Source organism: Microtus ochrogaster (genome assembly GCF_000317375.1).
Source record: "Microtus ochrogaster isolate Prairie Vole_2 chromosome 14 unlocalized genomic scaffold, MicOch1.0 chr14_random_1, whole genome shotgun sequence".
NCBI lineage: Eukaryota > Metazoa > Chordata > Mammalia > Rodentia > Cricetidae > Microtus > Microtus ochrogaster.
This window is the reverse complement of record NW_004949096.1, coordinates 1,119,272-1,136,512: the sequence shown is the minus strand read 5'-3', so window position 1 is coordinate 1,136,512 and position 17,241 is coordinate 1,119,272. Positions and strand designations below refer to the sequence as shown.

Sequence of the window (17,241 nt, the reverse complement as noted above, 5' to 3'; positions counted from 1 at the left end):
CTATATGGCATCTCCTTGACTCTGCCTACTCTCTATATATATCTTTGGTTTTCTCACCTAGTTCTATTCTGCCCTTCCATAGGCTGAAGCAGCTTCTTTATTAACCAATGGTAATAAAACATATTCACATCATACAGAGGGGAACCCCACATCAAGACACACTTGTGCTTCCAAAGAGATTTAGATGAGCAGAGGAGACCCGCCTGAATATGACTGTACCATTCCATAGGCTGAGGTCCTGGACTTCAAAAAGAGAAAGCACATATAACGTGGGCATTCTTCTATCAGCTTTATGACTATGGAAACAATGTGACTATCTTCATAGTCTCCTGCTGCGATACTTTATCTACCATGTCAGATTGTTTGAGGGAACTCTGAGCTATGACAAACTCAGTTCTCATCAGATAGCTGATCATAGCAATGAGAAAAATATCTCATATTTCCTAGGTCACAGTATTTCTAATTAATTGTTTGTATACCTTCATCACAGATGAGACTTCTTTGTGAAGATAGTTTATTTCATTTTCTTCTGTATGTCCACCATATACTAATGCCTATATAGTGAATAATAATAAATATATGTATTAATGGTTAATACATACAGCCAATATCAAGTAGTCACCCGTAAGTTGTGTACCAAATCAAACATATTAAGTAATAGCAAGCTGTCCTTTTACACATATAATTTATTTGAATAACATGTTAAAACTTTGATTTAGACAACTATGAACAAACTACAGATCTTCTTATTAACTCTTATAACTTATATTACCCCTTAATACTCTGTGTCAACCATGTGGCTTGGTACCTTTTTCGGCGAGGCAGTCACATCTTGCTTGCTCTGTGTTTGGCTTCCTCTCTGTCTGGGTTACGACTGCAGACTTAGTCTTTCTCTTCCCTGAATTCTCCTGTTCTCATTGTCCCATCTCTACTTCCTGCCTGGCTACTGGCCAATCAGTGTTTATTTAAAATACAAGTGACTGGGTACAGACCATTGTCCCACAGCAAGAGAGTATCTGTATTCATATATAAAATAATAACGAATTTTCCTTGCATATGTTGATCCTGTAAAATGGACAAGGACGACTCAATTTTTAGCAAGTTAGCAAAAATGTGAAGTGAAAATTTTTGTGACCCTCAAACTTATAAAAGAGATGTCTGGTTGCAGTTAGAATAAGAGAAATGTAGTTTAAAACTGTCATCGTGCCCTCTCACTGCTCAGTAATCGGTTTCCCCATATTCTAAAGTGTTTGTCAAGAGACTTCATTAGCAATAAAGGGAAAGTCATACTCTCATTCTTACTAATAAAGTACAAGTGGTAGAAGAGTGGCAGGATGACTCAGCAGGGAAAAGCACTTGCTGTGCCAGCCTGACAACCCTGTGTTTGCACACCCAGCACCCAATCCACAGAGCTGACCCCTGTGGTCCACACATGCCCTTTGTTACATCTGTGCCCACACTTAACACACATCATACCCCCCCACAGACACAATTTTAAAAGAAATTTTAAATGTAGCTTCTGTAGAGGATAATTTGGTAATATATTTACACAGCTGTAGAATATATAAAAGTATTCATACAACATATTTTAATAGTGAAAGATTGAAAATACCTTAATTGTTCATTGGTAAACAACATATAATAGGCACCATACTATATCTGGAATGTAAAATCCTTTATGTTAAAAACTAATAAAGAAGAATTGTGTATATTCAGAAGTTTGTCACATGTTTAGCCCAGTGTAGATGTGACTGAGAATCTAGGATAAATGAGCTCATCTACTTAGGAAAGAGAGTTAACTAACAGGTCAAAACTTAGAGGAGAAGTAGGGAATGGTAGAGGAAGTACCCTTGAGTCTCAGTGGTAGAATGGCATGTGCTTTATCTAGTGAGTTTTATTAGATCATTAGTGATTTGGGGATTTTTTTTTTGTTGTGTTTAACTTTTGGAGTTCTTTATAGATCATGCATATTAACCCCCTTTCAGATGCATAGTGGGTAAAAATTGTTAACCATTAATGAAGACAGTCTTTACTCGGCTGTTTCTTTTGCTCTATAAAAACTTCTTCAGAGCCGGGTGGTGGTGGTGCATGCCTTTAATCCCAGCACTCGGGAGTCAGAGGCAGGCAGATCTCTGTGAGTTCAAGGCCAGACTGCTCTACAAGAGCTAGTGCCAGGACAGGCTCCAAGGCTACAGAAAAACCCTGTCTAGAAAAACTAAAAAAAAAAAACAAAAAAAAAACTTCTTCATTATATATAATCCCATTTCTGGATACTTGAGATTATTCCCTGTGTTATTGAGGCCTTCCCTTCCTGTGCCTATGCCTTAGTGTCTTATCTGTTTTTTCTCGAGCAGCTTCAGCTTCAGATCTTAGATCCCTCCAGTTCTTTGACTGATTAATTGATTTTTGTGCAGGGTAAGAGATACTGATCTAGTTTTCTTCTTTTACATATGGTTATTCACTACCCAGTGAATTATCTTTTCCTGATTATTCTATGTATTGGCTAGTTTTTTGTCAATTTGGTACAAACTCCAGACAAACCTCAATTGAGAGAAATACCTCCATCAAATTGGCCTATAGGCAGGTGTGTGGATATTTTCTTGATTAATGTTTGATATGGGAGGGTCCAGCTCATTTTCTGGGTGTAACTACCCCTGGGCAAATGGTCTTGGGATATAGAAGAAAGCAGGCTGAACAAGACATGAACAGCAGGCCAGTAATCAGAATCTCTTCATGGCCTCTACATCAGTTCTTACCTCCAGCTTCCTGCTTGAGTTCCTGCCCTAACTTTTCTCCCGGAGTTACTTTTGGTAGTGGTTTTCAGCATAGCAATAGAAAGCAAACTAAGAAATTCTAGTTTCCCTTCTCTTGCTTTGATAAGACTGACCAACAGCAGCTTAGGGTCAAAAAAGTTTCTTTACTTCCAAGACATAGTCCATCATTATAAATCTAGACAGGAACGCAAGCAAAAACTTGAGACAGACTGAAGAAACAGTGCTTTCTGAATTGCTTGCTTATAATATGCTCTTACATTTTTCTTTAATAAATTGAATTAAATATGAATATAATGACATTTTTCTTTCCCTTTCCTTTATCCAAGGCCTTCCATACACCCACACACACTTGCCTCTCTCTAAGATTTACAGAATCATTTTTCTAATTGTTGATACACACATACATACACACACACACACCTAAATATGTAAATACAATCTGTTCAGTTCATATAATGTTACTTATATGTATATAATTTCAGAGATGACCACTTGGTATTATATAGCCAGGTGTGGGGCTTTTCCCTGGTGAAGACTATTTCTGCAGCTCTCAGCATTTTGTGGTTGCCTGTAACTGAGACTTCTCCATTCATGTTAGTATGTCCTTTGGTGTCTTCCTTGTTTAAGCAGTCATTTTCTTAACAATTAGTGGATGTAGTTTCCCTGTTATTCCTTGGAGAAGCAAGAACAACCTATCAGACTTTCTCTGTCTCTGGTTCTTTCCATCTTTCCACCCGTCTTCCATGATGATTCCCCTAGCCTTAGGTCCAGGAGTTTTATTGCAGATGTCTTCATTGGGGCATTTCTTTTTTTTTTTCTTTTTTTTTTATTTATTTATTGAGGATTTCTGCCTCCTCCCCGCCACCGCCTCCCATTTCCCTCCCCCTCCCCCGATCAAGTCCCTCTCCCTCATCAGCTTGAAGACCATCAGGGTTCCCTGACCTGTGGGAAGTCCAAGGACCGCCCACCTCCATCCAGGTTTAGTAAGTTGAGCATCCAAACTGCCCAGGCCCCCCCAAAGCCAGCACGTGCAGTAGGATCAAAAACCCATTGCCATTGTTCTTGAGTTCTCAGTAGTTCATTGAGGCATTTCAAAGGTCATGATTTTCTGTAATGGTCTCTGTTGTGAAGAGAAATTTCCTTGATGAGTGGTAAGAGCTATGTTTGTCTGTGGATATAAAAGTAGATTCAGAATGCAGCTAGGAATTACTCTTGTTTAGTAGAGTTACTACTGCAGGTTCTCCTCCAAGATGTATGACCACACTAGCTGCAGTTACATTTCCAGTATCAGGGATGATCTTCCTCTTATCAGTGGCCTGAAGTTCAATTAGACAGCTGTGGGTTCCCACCAAAATTTGAGTGCCATTGTCATGCCCTTAGGGATATTTTGCCTTCCTGATCATCACTATGGTTCACAAGCATCATAGCTGAATAGGACTCTTGGTTGCTTCCCTTCTTTGGAGCTTACATGGTACATTCTGGTTTCATGAAACTTAGTTCTCAGATAGGAGGCTCTCCAGTCAGATCCAGCATTGATCTTCTGGGACCTGTGTTCTAAAGTACGTGTTGTCTTCAGCAATAGGGAGTCATCTTCAACCTCAGGGAAGCAGCCAAAGGCTATAACAATAGCTTCTAATGTTTTGGGAGTCTTTTAGTCACCCCTGACCAACAATTCAAAAAGGTGCTTCTTATTCCTGATATTGGGGTTTTTGTTAGATAATCTGTCTATTGCTCTTGGGAAGTGCAGTGTCAACCAGGTAGGATAATCTTATTTAAACTATATATGTACATGTGTACACATAAAGTTATATGTATTATATGTAATTTTAGATAAATAGATAGGATTTCTTACGACTTTTCATACATTTTTACTGATATTTTATCTTCCTCCAGCCCCCTCCTTCTGTGTTGAACACACTCTCCCTTTCCTAATTAGAGTGGTTGTGTGTCGTCCCCCCGCCCCGCCCTCTGCAGTTTTTCACCCTTTCAAATCGCTTGTATCCTGCTATTCTTTTTTTCCATTGTCTCCCACTCCATGGTCCCCTTTTACTTTCCCAGTTTTTGTGGTTGCAGCAGATGAGAGAGAATACAAGACATTTGTCTTTCTGGGTCTGAGTTACCCCACTCAATGCAGCTTCTCAAGTTTAGGATATTTACCTGAAAATTTTACTATTTCACTTCTGTTTATAGCTTAATGGTATTCTGTAGTGTATATAAACAACATTTCACTAACTCTTCATCAGTTAATGGACATTTAAGTTGTTTCCATTTCCTACCTGTTGTGTATAGAATAGAAGTGAGCAAGGCTGAACCAGTGTCTGGAATAGGATGTTAAGTCCTTTGGGTATATGCTTAAGAATGGTATAGCAAGGTCATGTGGTAGGTTTATTTTTAATTTTTTGAGAGTTCTCCATGAAGCACAAAGTGGCTGTACCAGTTGTAATCCCACTAACAGTGAATGAGGACTCCCCTTCCCCCACTTCCTCTTCAGCATTTGTTTTTAGTTGTTTTGTTGATCTTAACTCTTCTGACTGGGTTGAGATGAAACATCAAAGTTTTAATGAATTTTTTCAACGTATTTCTTAGCTAGTCTTATTTCATCTTTTGAGAACTCTCTCTCTGTTCAGGTCCGAGGCCCACTTTGGAATGTGTCTTTTGTATTGTTTTGTTCTTTTTACTCTGGGGTTGTTGTTGTTGTTGTTTCTATATTCTATAGAATATAGATATTAATCCTCTGTCAGAAATATTGTGACAAAGATCCTGTCCAGTTCTTTGGTTTTCCTCTTCACTTGATTGATTGTTTCTATTTCTGTGCAGAAAGTTTCAGCTTTCTGAGGTCTCACTTGTTAATCATAGTTCTTGGGCACATGGAGTCCTCCGGTTCAGCATGCCCTTTTCTGCCCCTGTATCGTGCAGAGCGCCATCTAGGTTGTCTTGTAGCAGTTTTGTGTTTCAGGTGTAGGTCTTTAATCTATTTCATTAGTTTTTTTTGTACAAAGGTGATAGATTCCAGTATAATTTTATTTTTTCATGTACAGACATCCAGTTTTCCCACCGATATTTGTTGAAGACCAATATATCTTCTTGGCATATTTGTAAAAAAAAAGAAGTAGGTGACTGTAGTAACACATACTTATGTTTGGGTCTGTTTTGTTCCATTGATTTTCATGCCTGTTTTTGTGCTAGTTCCATTTTGATGTTACTACTATTGCTCAGTAATATGATCCTGCTGGGGGCATTCTCATTCAAATCACTATACCTGGGATGAAACATGCTTATGTTGTATGATTTTGAAACTAATTTGTCTATATTATATTGAAAATTTTCATTCGTACTCATCAGAGATATTGGTCTATAGTTTTTTTATTTAAATACAATCTTTTTCATTTCACATACCAATCCCAGTTCCACCTCCCTCCCTTCTCTCACTCCCTCCCCTTCCCGCCCCGTCCACTCCTCAGAGAGGGTGAGGGCTTCATGGAGAGTCAACAAAGTCTGCTACACCACTGGAGGCAGAACAAAGGCCCTCTCCTCTGTATCTGGGCTAAACAAGATATCCCCCATAGAGAATGGGCTCCAGAAAGCCAGTTCATCACTAGAGATAAATCCTGATCCCTCAACCAGTGGTCCTACAAACGGCCCAAGCCATATACTGTCACCCACATTCAGAGGGCCTAGTTCAGCCCTATGAAGGTTCCCCAGCTGTCAGTCCAGAGTCAGTGAGCTCCTACTAGCTCAAGCCAGCTGTCTCTATTGGTTTCCCAATCATAGTCTTGACCCCTTTGCTCATATTGTTGCTTCTCCCTCTCTTCGACTGGACTATTTTGCCCTTATTCGTTTTCATTGTCAAGGTAATGGTAGCATCAAAGAAATGGGGGTTGTTAATCTGTCACTCTCTGTTTTCTAGGACAATATGAAGAGCATTGGTGTTAGGGTTTTGCTAGAGCATTGGTAGAATTTGATAATGAATCCTCCTTATACTGTGCTTTCTTTGTTGGTACAGTTTTTATTACTACTTCAGTATGATTGCTTCCTATGAATCTGTTTAAGCTACTCAGATACTCCTGATTGAATTTTGGTAGATCATCTTTTTCTAGGAATTTTTCAGGTTTTGTTTTTTAGAATATAACTTTTCAGAGTGTTCCCTAATGATCCTCTGATTTCATTAAAATCTCTATTACTATCTTTTTCATCCCTAAAATTCCTAATTTGGATTCCCCTACCGTCGCCCCTTATTATTTTGATTAGAGGCTTTACAGCTTATTTTTTTAAAGAACCAAATTTCTGTTTGATGCATTCTATTTATTGTTCTCTTCATATCTATTCCATTAATTTTTCGCTAACCTTTACTGTTTTTTACCATCTAATTTGAGATTTTTGCATTGTTCTTGTTTTTCTATGACCTTAGGTTACATCATTGAGTTATTTCTTTGAGATCTCTCTAATGTAAATTATTAATGTAAATACCATGAAAACCTAACAGAACTACCTTATCCCAGAAATTCTTAATTGTTCATATATTAATTACTTTTTATTGCTGTGATAAAACACCGTGATCAAAAGTGACTTATAGAAGGAAGAATTTATTTTGGCTTACAGTTCTAGAGTGATGTAGGACACATGATAGTAGGTGGCCAGAGTAGGAGCCAAGAGATCATATCTCTAACTATAAGCAGAAGGCAGAGAAAACAAATTGGATGGGGTGTGAGACCATAAACTCTCAAAACCCATCCATAGTGGTGTACTTCTTCCATTGGCCTCCTAAAGGTTCTATAGCCTTCCCAAACTGTGCTACACACAGAGACCAAGGATATAAGTATGTTGACTCTGAGAGACATTTCAAATTCAAGCCACAGTTTTCTTTCATTTGATTCTAAGAATGATTTAATTGGCCCCTGGTTTCTTCAGTGACCAACTGTTCACTAAAGACTTTGATGTTCGTTCTTCAAGAATATATGTAGTTTTGTTTTGTTTTATTCTTCAATGATTTTTTTATTCTATTGTAGTCTGATAAGATACATGAAATTAATTCTTTTCCCATTTGTTAGCATTGCTTTGTAGTGTAGATTTGGGTTATTTTAGAAAAGGTGTCGTGATCTGCTCATCAGAATGTCCTATATGAATTTGGTAAGTCTCTTTTTTCCATTATGTAACTTAACTAACTCTATAGTTTCTGTATTGATTTTTTTTAAATATTTATTTATTATGTATACAACATTCTGTCTGTGTGTATGCCTGCAGGCCAGAAGAGGGCACCAGACCTCATTACAGATGGTTGTGAGCCACCATGTGGTTGCTGGGAATTGAACTCAGGACCTTTGGAAGAGCAGGCAATGCTCTTAACCTCTGAGCCATCTCTCCAGCCCCTCTGTTGATTTTTAAATTGAGTGAGTTATCTAAAGTTTAAAGTGGGGATATTGAAGTCATTCACTGATGTATCAAGACCTGTTTCATCTTCTATACCATCTAATTACCAATTAATGTTTGACTTATAAAATTTGGAGATACAATAGTACATATACATATTTATAATTTTATCTTCTTGATGAATTGTCCTATGTATTAATATGGATTTTGAGGTTTTTTTTTATTTACTTTAATTTTTATGTGAATGGATGTTTTGCTTCTGTGTATGCCTGTATATCATATGCATGGCTGGTGAACATAAAGGCTAGAAGAGGGCTTTAGAATCCCCTCAAACTGAGTTAAAGAGGGTTATGAGCTGCCATGTGGTTGCTGGGAACTGAACCTGGGTTCTCTGGAAGAGCAGTCAGTATTCTTTAACTGTTGAGTCATCTCTGTGCACCAATGTGGCTATCTATGTCCATCTCACTAATTTGGGTTTGAATATCTGACCAGCATGCTTTCAGGTTCCAGTCATTGGATATGTTTTTTGTTGTTGTTGTTGTTGTTGGTTTTTCGAGACAGGGTTTCTCTGTGGCTTTGGAGCCTGTCCTGGAACTAGCTCTTGTAGACCAGGCTGGTCTCGAACTCACAGAGATCCGCCAGCCTCTGCCTCCCGAGTGCTGGGATTAAAGGCGTGCGCCACTTTTTCCTCTGTTCTTTACCAGTGAAGTATGTTTCTTAACAGAATTGACAGTTGGATGTTTTTTTCAATCCAGCTAGATATCTGCATCTATCCATTATTATTATTTTTGTTTTTGGAGACAGGGTTTCTCTGTAGCTTTGGAGCCTGTCCTGGAACTAGCTCTTATACCATGATGGCCTCAAACTCCCAGAGATCCGCCTCGCTCTGCCTCCTAAGTGCTGGGATTAAAGGCGTGCGCCACCACTGCCTGGCATAATTGAGGCCTTTTAAAGTGACTATTATTATTATTATTGAGATAGGTTTTCTAATTCCTATAATTTTGTTGATTATTTTTCTAGTTGATTAAATTATTTGTTTTAAGGTGTATGTGTGTGTGTGTGTGTGTGCATGTGTTAGTATATTTTCTATCTTCCCACTTTAAAGTTTGCTAGTTTAAATTTGTGAGTCTTTGGAGAACACTTTTTACTCAAACTACCAAAATGTGCTTTTTCCTTTTTATTTTATTTTTGGTATTGGGAATTTTGATATTCTCCTACTTGTCTGTTGTTCATTTTTCTCTCATGAAATTTATTCTTTCCTGTGAAAATCATAATTAAACTCTTCCTTCCTCTATATATGCTCTTCCCTTGAGTACCACCTGTACTAGTGGCTTAGTGATCATAAACTGCCTTCATTTGTGCTTGTCTTGAAATATTTCTATTCTTAGATCAAGTTTTATAACTAGCTTTGCTGGATGGAACAGTCTTGGTTGATACTTACTTTCTTCACCTGAAATATAGCATTCCGTGTTTTCCTTACACATTAGAGTTATTGGTGAGAAATATGGTGTTATTTTGATGTGTTTGCCTTGTGTGTTTATATTCTAGATTTATAGCTTTTATTGTTGTTTCTTTTTTAAACATATTTATTTAATTCGTGGGTAAGTGTGTGTCTGTGTCACGGTCTGTGTATGGAGGTCAGAGCACATCCCTTGGGATTATTGATTATCTCTCCTAACACGTGAGACCTAGGGGTGAAACTCAAATCATCAGACATGGCAGCAAATGTCTTCACCCTCAGAGCCATCTCTCTGACTCTGATAATATTTCTATTGCTATGTATTTTTGACATCATAACTGTAGTTAAAGCTCTCTGGTTGTGTATATTTGGGGTTCTAAATGCCTCGTGTTTGAATGTCAATTTCTTTCTCTCATATTTTACTTTGTTGCTTTTGAACAGCTCATACCATTTTTAATCTCAGCTCCTTCTTCAGTGCTATGGCTTCTTGGGTTTGGTCTCTCTCATTCTTTCCTTTATTGAATATGATATTATCTTTACCATGGCCCTTATTGCTGATATTCATGCTTCTGCTTGATCTTGTTTGTTTGATGATAATGCTTTCCACTGTCTTTTGTTTGTTTATTTGGTTGGTTGGTTGGTTGGTTGGTTGGTTGGTTGGTTGGTTGGTTGGCTAGTTGGTTGGTTGGTTGGTTTTTCTGAGACAGGGTTTCTCTAGCTGTCCTGGAACCAGCTCTTGTAGACCAGGCAGGCCTGGAACTCACAGAGATCCACCTGCCTTTGCCTCTCTGGTGCTGGGATTAAAGGCATGCACCACCACCACCTAGCTTCCACTGCCTTTTTAAGTTGGGTCCCATGTATTTCTAGCATTTCTGTTTGGTTGATTTTGGAATCTCAGTTCCTTACTTATGTTTTCCTCTGTTTTTTATTTAAATTTCTCTTCCCTGTTGCTGTTCTTTTTATCTACTTTGCTAATACTCTTACCCAAGTTCTCAGCTTATTTCCTTGCTTTATTTATCTGATTATTTGACTCCTCTGTGGGTTCTTTACTCTTTTTGAAAGTCGGATTCTGAAATCCTTTTCTGATACTTGAGCCATCTCGTGTCTTTCATTTCAGATGCTGGGGAGCCATGAGCTTATAGAAGCTTATTGGCTAGCTTTTTCATTTGTGTGTTTCGTTGGTGTGTTTTGTACATCTTTTGGAATAATTGTGTCCTCCAGGCTTTTTTTTTTTATTTTATGTGGGTCTTCTTGGTGCATTGTCTTTGCTTGAGTTATGTTCCCTGTACTATTTAGGACAAAAACTATCTATAATAACCAAGAATTATTTGACAATTTCAATGTCAATGAATAGTAACAGATACCAGGTCCATCACTTATGTACTGATAGCGTTCAGGCAGACGTACTTCAGGTGGTATGGGGGTCTTCAGAACTGAGAGGTTAAAAAGTAAAATGAAATGGGAAGGGAGGAAGGAGAGCAAATACAAATAAGGGAAGTATGTATTACAAACTAGGTACACAAACTGCACAGTCATAAATGCTTATTCAGTCAAGAGCCAAGCTAAAATAGCTGAGCAATTGAAATATAAAAGTATCGTTTAAAAAATAAACTAAATAGAAAATATAGCATATGCTAGTATTTCTTCCTGTCTCTCTGTCTCTCTCTCTCTCTCTCTCTCACACACACACACACACACTCACACACACACATACACACACACGGTTTTCCTCACATCAACATTTGGGTTTTGTAGCTACCGCTGCAAAATGGAAAGAAGGCATAGTGTCAAGAATACAAACAAGGTGGATTAGTGTGGATTCACTGCTCAGAGGATCTTTGGTGTCACACTCAGGCTTGTGAGGTTTCCTGGTCTGAGACCCAAGCCTGCCTGCTGAAGCCTTGTCTCTTATGCTGAGGATCAGTGTTGTGTCCCTGTGCTGTGACCCCTGTGAGAGACACACCCATGCATGTGCTCACTTTTGCTGCTGGTGGTTCTCTTCCAAGCTAGATCCTGATCCTTTCCCTTCTAGATGATCCTTGCCTGAGAAAATGCCTCTGTCTACTCTGCTGGGTTCAGCACACTTATTGCGTTTCCATGGTACTGTATAGACCCTGGCAGAGGTAGTGTTTCCAATGTCTTCTTTGGTTGGATTCACCCAGGGTGGTTGTGGATGTTTTCAGCATTGGGTTGCTGTGCAGTACTTCCACCCCAGCGTCTGTGGCTGCCCTGCCTGTCTCTCTGCCCTGGGTGTTTACAGCTTATGGTTACTCACCTGCCACTCAGTCTTTCTCTGGCTGCCAGTCTCCCACAGCACTCTGACTGAAAGGACAGCCCTTTCTTGTCAGCTTCCACCTACCCATGCTGAGTATAGACCAGGGGTTATGCTGGATGCCAATGGCTACTTCCCTTGTATGTTTCTTCTCCATGAGAATTATTTAGTCTCATCTTGATTGTGTGTCCTTTTCTCCACACTTTTCATTTGGCTTCACACTCCCTTTTCTGCATTTGTGATATTCTGTTACTCTTCTACTGTTAACGATAGAATATATTCTTTCTTACCTCAGTCGGTGTGTGTGTGCACATGTGGAGGCCTGAATTGATGTCACGAGACTGTATTTGGTTGTTTTTTGTTGTTGTTGCTGTTGCTGCTGCTGCTGCTGTTTTTTACAGTACTGAAACTGCACTTAAGGCCGCATACTTGCTAGGCAATCAGGTGTACTGAGCTGTACTCCAGCCCAGCACCATGTCTTTCTTCATTTATTTCCACTTTAATTTTTTAGACAGTGTTCCTTACTGAGTTTGGAAATCACCAACTGAATGGGTGGCTAGTGAACATCAGTGATATGCTAGTCTCTGCCCTCCAAGACAGGGGTTACAGATGCACGTTGCCCTTCTGGGTTTTTAGATGGGGAGCGGGAACCTTAACTCCGATCCTCACCCAATGCAGCATTGCTCAGCATCTTCTCAGGCCTCTTATTCTAACTTACACTTCAAGAAGTCACAAACACCACCATCTTAGCTGAGGCCTTCATTGTTTCTTTGTAAATTATAACTTACAGTATTCTCCTATTTATTTCTTATTCTATTTTTTCCTGGGAGTTTGCTGAAATACTATATTATCTACGGTGACTTCCTTTTCACTGCACATGAAATATTACTTTCTCTTGTAATACTTTATTTTCTTCAAGACATTATTTAAAGAAGAAAATCATATATCCATCCCATTGTTTATTTTGTGTCTATTTTAGGATGCAAGCTCAGAAAGAGAATGTTTTGCTTTATTGGTATGTAATGTATGTTCATAAAATCATTTAATGAGTAAATTAAATGATAATGAACTTAATCATTAAAACTACGATAAGTAATTACTTCTTTTTGCTTTGTTGTCAGTGCTCAGATTTAAGTTTGCTTCTGCTTGCAAGTGTTTGCTCCCAGTTTTAGGAGTAAGAATCATGTCTGCTATCTCTCCTTCTTTTAAAAGTGTGTTTTTGGCCCTTCACAGTAATTTTATATTCAGTGACTGACTTCTGCCTATGATCCTTGTCCAGCACTTGTCATCTTTTTTCTATGTCTAGGCATTTCTTTGTAATTCCAAGTTTGAAAATAAAACAAAAATATTTAGATTTCTATATTTCCTTGAACAAAATGCAGTTTCACTGTTTATGTTTAAGAGTAAAGAAGTAGAAGTAATCCTAAATGAGATATATTAATTATCAGATATGCCCTTAATGTAAATTCTTACCATATCTATCAAGTGTAGTCCTAGTCTACTTGGGGAATATGAAAAATGACACAGATGTGGATACAGAAGTTAAGCACTTAATAATGCATAAATGTTTCACTCAATCTAAAGAATATTTAGTTTTAAGAATCCTTCCTGTCTCTCTAATGATTTAGATTTTCTAATGATTTATGTGGACTTGTCCTCTCCTTGATTATTAATGCACACTGCACTCCTCACCCTACAGATTGCTGGCCTACAGTGCATTCTGGATTTCACGTCACAACTGTAGGACTCTAGTGTCAGTCTCCAGCCATTCGTGGCAGCATATCAGATTCTTGTTATAAGTAGGTTTAGCCACAGCAGTTCTGGTAGATTTGTGAATATGTCAATGTGGAACCAATTTTTTTCAGTAAGGCAATGGAATTGTGAAGGATAATGATAAATTTCCTGATTCTCTAATGAATCCTAACTTAGTCATAATGATATTTATACTATATTCAAATTTATAAAACATTAGTTGCTGATATTGCATAGATTATTTTGAGATCATAATAAAATCATGATTATCCCAGTACTAGCGATTGAGCTGAGGCTCTGTGAGGCTTGGTTAGAGGTTGGATTCTTGCTGTCCGTTATGCCGGACTCTCAGAAGCAAAACTTGCTGACAATGAAAAGACTCGGTTTATGTAGACTATTTGTGTGTTTCCTCTGCAGCTCGCTGCTTCCTAACACACTGGAGACACAGTGTGGTGGTGGTAGAGTGTGCTATTGTTTTGTTGCTTAGCTTGCCTTCTCAACTCCCATCAGATTCCATTTTTTAGCACAGTAAAAACTAACTTCTATTGTTCTGTTCCACAGATGGTAAAGTTAAAGGTAGTTTATGGATGTGCAATAAAACTTGCCATATCTAAAATTAAAGCAACATATTCTTAGCACATGAAATAAATAAACTGCTTTTTCATGATAGGTTGATATAAAAGTACAATTTAATTTTTATGACAATGATAATTTTATAGATAAACACTGTTAGAGTAACAACAATAAGCTTCTATTTTTAAAAAAATTGGTACGTCTCAAAAGATTTCAGTATTTCATAAATCTGACTGTGTGCTAATATTATGTGTCTTGGACAGAAAACTTTGTAAAACTTTTTATCCTCTAAAAATATATTTGTCTTGTTTTCATTTTATTCAAAGATTGAAATATTTCATCAGTAATGAAAACCTTGTGTCTACCTTATCAATATGTTTGCTGTCACATTTGGTCTTAACATCTAAATAAATTAATAACAATTAAATAAAAGTTTCCAGTTTTATTTTTATATTTTAATAAATTGTTTGTGTTCTGTATGTAAACTGTCACAGCATGAAATCAATTTTCTGCCTTGATTCATCCAAAATCTGGGAATTCTGTCACACTAATATTATAATTAAATGCATTAATAGTGACGGCAACTTAAAAAACATACCTTACTTTTTGGTAATTTGGTGTATTTCTGTGAGTGCAGGGGACTTCAAGAACTTTCAATCCACTAATAAATTTATTAACTCAAACTTAAAAGAAGTGAAAAGTCTCTCTTTCTTTCTCTCTCCCCATGGTCAGTCTGCTAAAATAGATTATTCATGCTTATTTGATTCAGGTAGGCTTTTGCAAGCTTCCCTACCAGGCCTGGGAATGTGGTACATTGAGGCCTTTTCAGAGGCTTCTGACATAGACCAAGCTTTTATTGCATGGTGTTTTATTATAGCCAAATCCTAGTCTCCACCCAGTTTGTAGGCACTCAGCTTATTCTTTTGAATCAGGAAAGGTTATCACCTACCTTAATCCATGCTAGTGCATGGATTAAGGACACCAGTGTGCCCCAGGATTCCCAAAGAGGATCCTGGAAACTTCTGGTTTCTTCTTTTTTGCTGTCTTTACTAAATTCTATTGGGCCTTAGGGGGATTTGCATCTGAAATGGGCAACCTGGTGTTTTTCTCAATGAAGACATCAGATCAAAGTTCAGTTAGTCAAGGCCTTTCTGAAACATTAAGAGGGCTTGGACTTACACAATAAAAAGATGAGCTCTCACAGAGATTGCAGTAAAAACATTCTAAACTATAATCCGGATAAAGAATCAATTATAGGCCAAAGAACAGACCTTGTTTAAATTGCTTTAGACTAATAACTTTACATTTAAAAATCTTTACACCGTATTTTTAAGAAACTTATTTTAATGTCATATAATTTATTTGTCAATACTTTTCATAATAAATGGAGAATTTGTGTCTTAGGAATCATAATTCTGCACATATTATTATGCATTGAAAAGATTGTATTGAAGCCAACTAATAGATGTCTTTCATTAATGAAAATAAATAGTACCTTATAGAGAGATACACATTCATTTTATTTAGAAAATAAATGTCACATCCACAGACTCAGTCTAAGAAAAATGCTTCTATTAGATTTCAGGATGTTTTATTTCATTTGACTGTATAATTTGGTGTTTATAGGCATTTAATTTAGGAATATGAATCATTGAAAACTTAAATGCAAATAGCTAGTGTCAAGCAAACGTGTGTTTAACTAAATTAAAAAATTGTCATTCTGTAAGATAAGAACCTCCTAAGAATTCTCACGTTTATGCAGAAACTCTGTTTTGAGCATCCCCACATTTGCCAGTTTCTTAGCACTCAGGAATGATCACAGTAAACATTAGACCAGAGCTTTTATGGGAAGCTGCTGCCAGATGGAATCTGTTAATAATTCAACTTTATGTAGAAGGGTATGGGGGCAGAGGGTGTATTCATTAGTATCAGCCTAGGATCCATTCAAAACAATAGTTAATAGATTTTTACTCACATATGTAAATGAATTCAGTGTCAATAGCTGTTAGTTTCCTAAGGGAAAGATGGTTTCTTGAAGAAACTGTTAATAAAGAATGTAAAACCATGAACTAACGATGGTGCCAAGTGTCTGTTGGTCTCCATAGTTCTTACACACCCTCTTTCACACATGCCTTGATCTTGTCTGGGTTCTGATACATTCTACACCATCGGCTTCATTGAAGGTCATAAGGTATATTGTACACGAACATTTAGTTTCAATATGATGCTTGGTTAAACACATCCTAATACTTGATTTCTTTTGGGGCTTCCAACCAATAAATTAGTTTGGCTTAACTTCACTTAGTTCTCGCATCTCCTTATTCAATTTGTCATTAAAATGTGAGCTATTATGTATGAATTAAAAATTATGTATATTAAAATTTTGACTTAGAAAAAGAGATATACAGAATAGTTTTAAAATGAGAGAGGTATATGAATTATTATAAACTTATAAATCATTAACAGTGAAGAAAACTTGAGAGTAGAAAGTTTAATTCCTCATTGTATATAATTTGGCTAATAAAAGCTATTGTATGGGTCTTTAAATTCAGTAAGTATATGTATATCAGCTTTTCCTTATTAACTTGATGTTAGTCAAAGAAATTATAGGGTAAAACAATGTTATTTTAATAACCAGCATGATTTTCCAGCAGGCTGGACCAGTGTCATCTTCACGATTTGGTCACTATTATGATATATCAAAAAGGATTCCTTCGGAGCTGCTGGGGAGTTCAAAATGGCATGGATTCTTCCTTACAGAACACATAACTTCAGATCTTAAGGGAGAATCCTGGTAAGTCAGCGGCTCATGTAACAGCAAATTCGGACTTCAGATATCAGTAGATTGCATTTTTACCTCATTTTTGAAGATTTCAAATAACAATAATGCAAGTTTTCTGCAAATACATAAAAATTATATATGTATTTTGTAATATCCTATTATATGTTCTTTTTCTTTTTTTCTGGTTCTGTAAACTACCTATTGGCTTATAATGTGATAGATTTGGATACCAAACTAGTTATGATTCCATCTGATTTTACTT

General features: G+C 37.1%; 1 protein-coding gene across 1 annotated transcript in view; it reads left to right on the top strand.

Moving 5' to 3' along the window:
* Nucleotides 1-17,241, top strand: part of Elp4 (elongator acetyltransferase complex subunit 4) — a 208,986-nt gene that overhangs the window by 48,704 nt on the left and 143,041 nt on the right. The window contains exon 5 of the mRNA XM_005364033.2: nt 16,852-16,991. Within this exon, the coding sequence (XP_005364090.1) occupies nt 16,852-16,991 (140 nt within the window). The remainder of the gene's footprint in view (nt 1-16,851; nt 16,992-17,241) is intronic.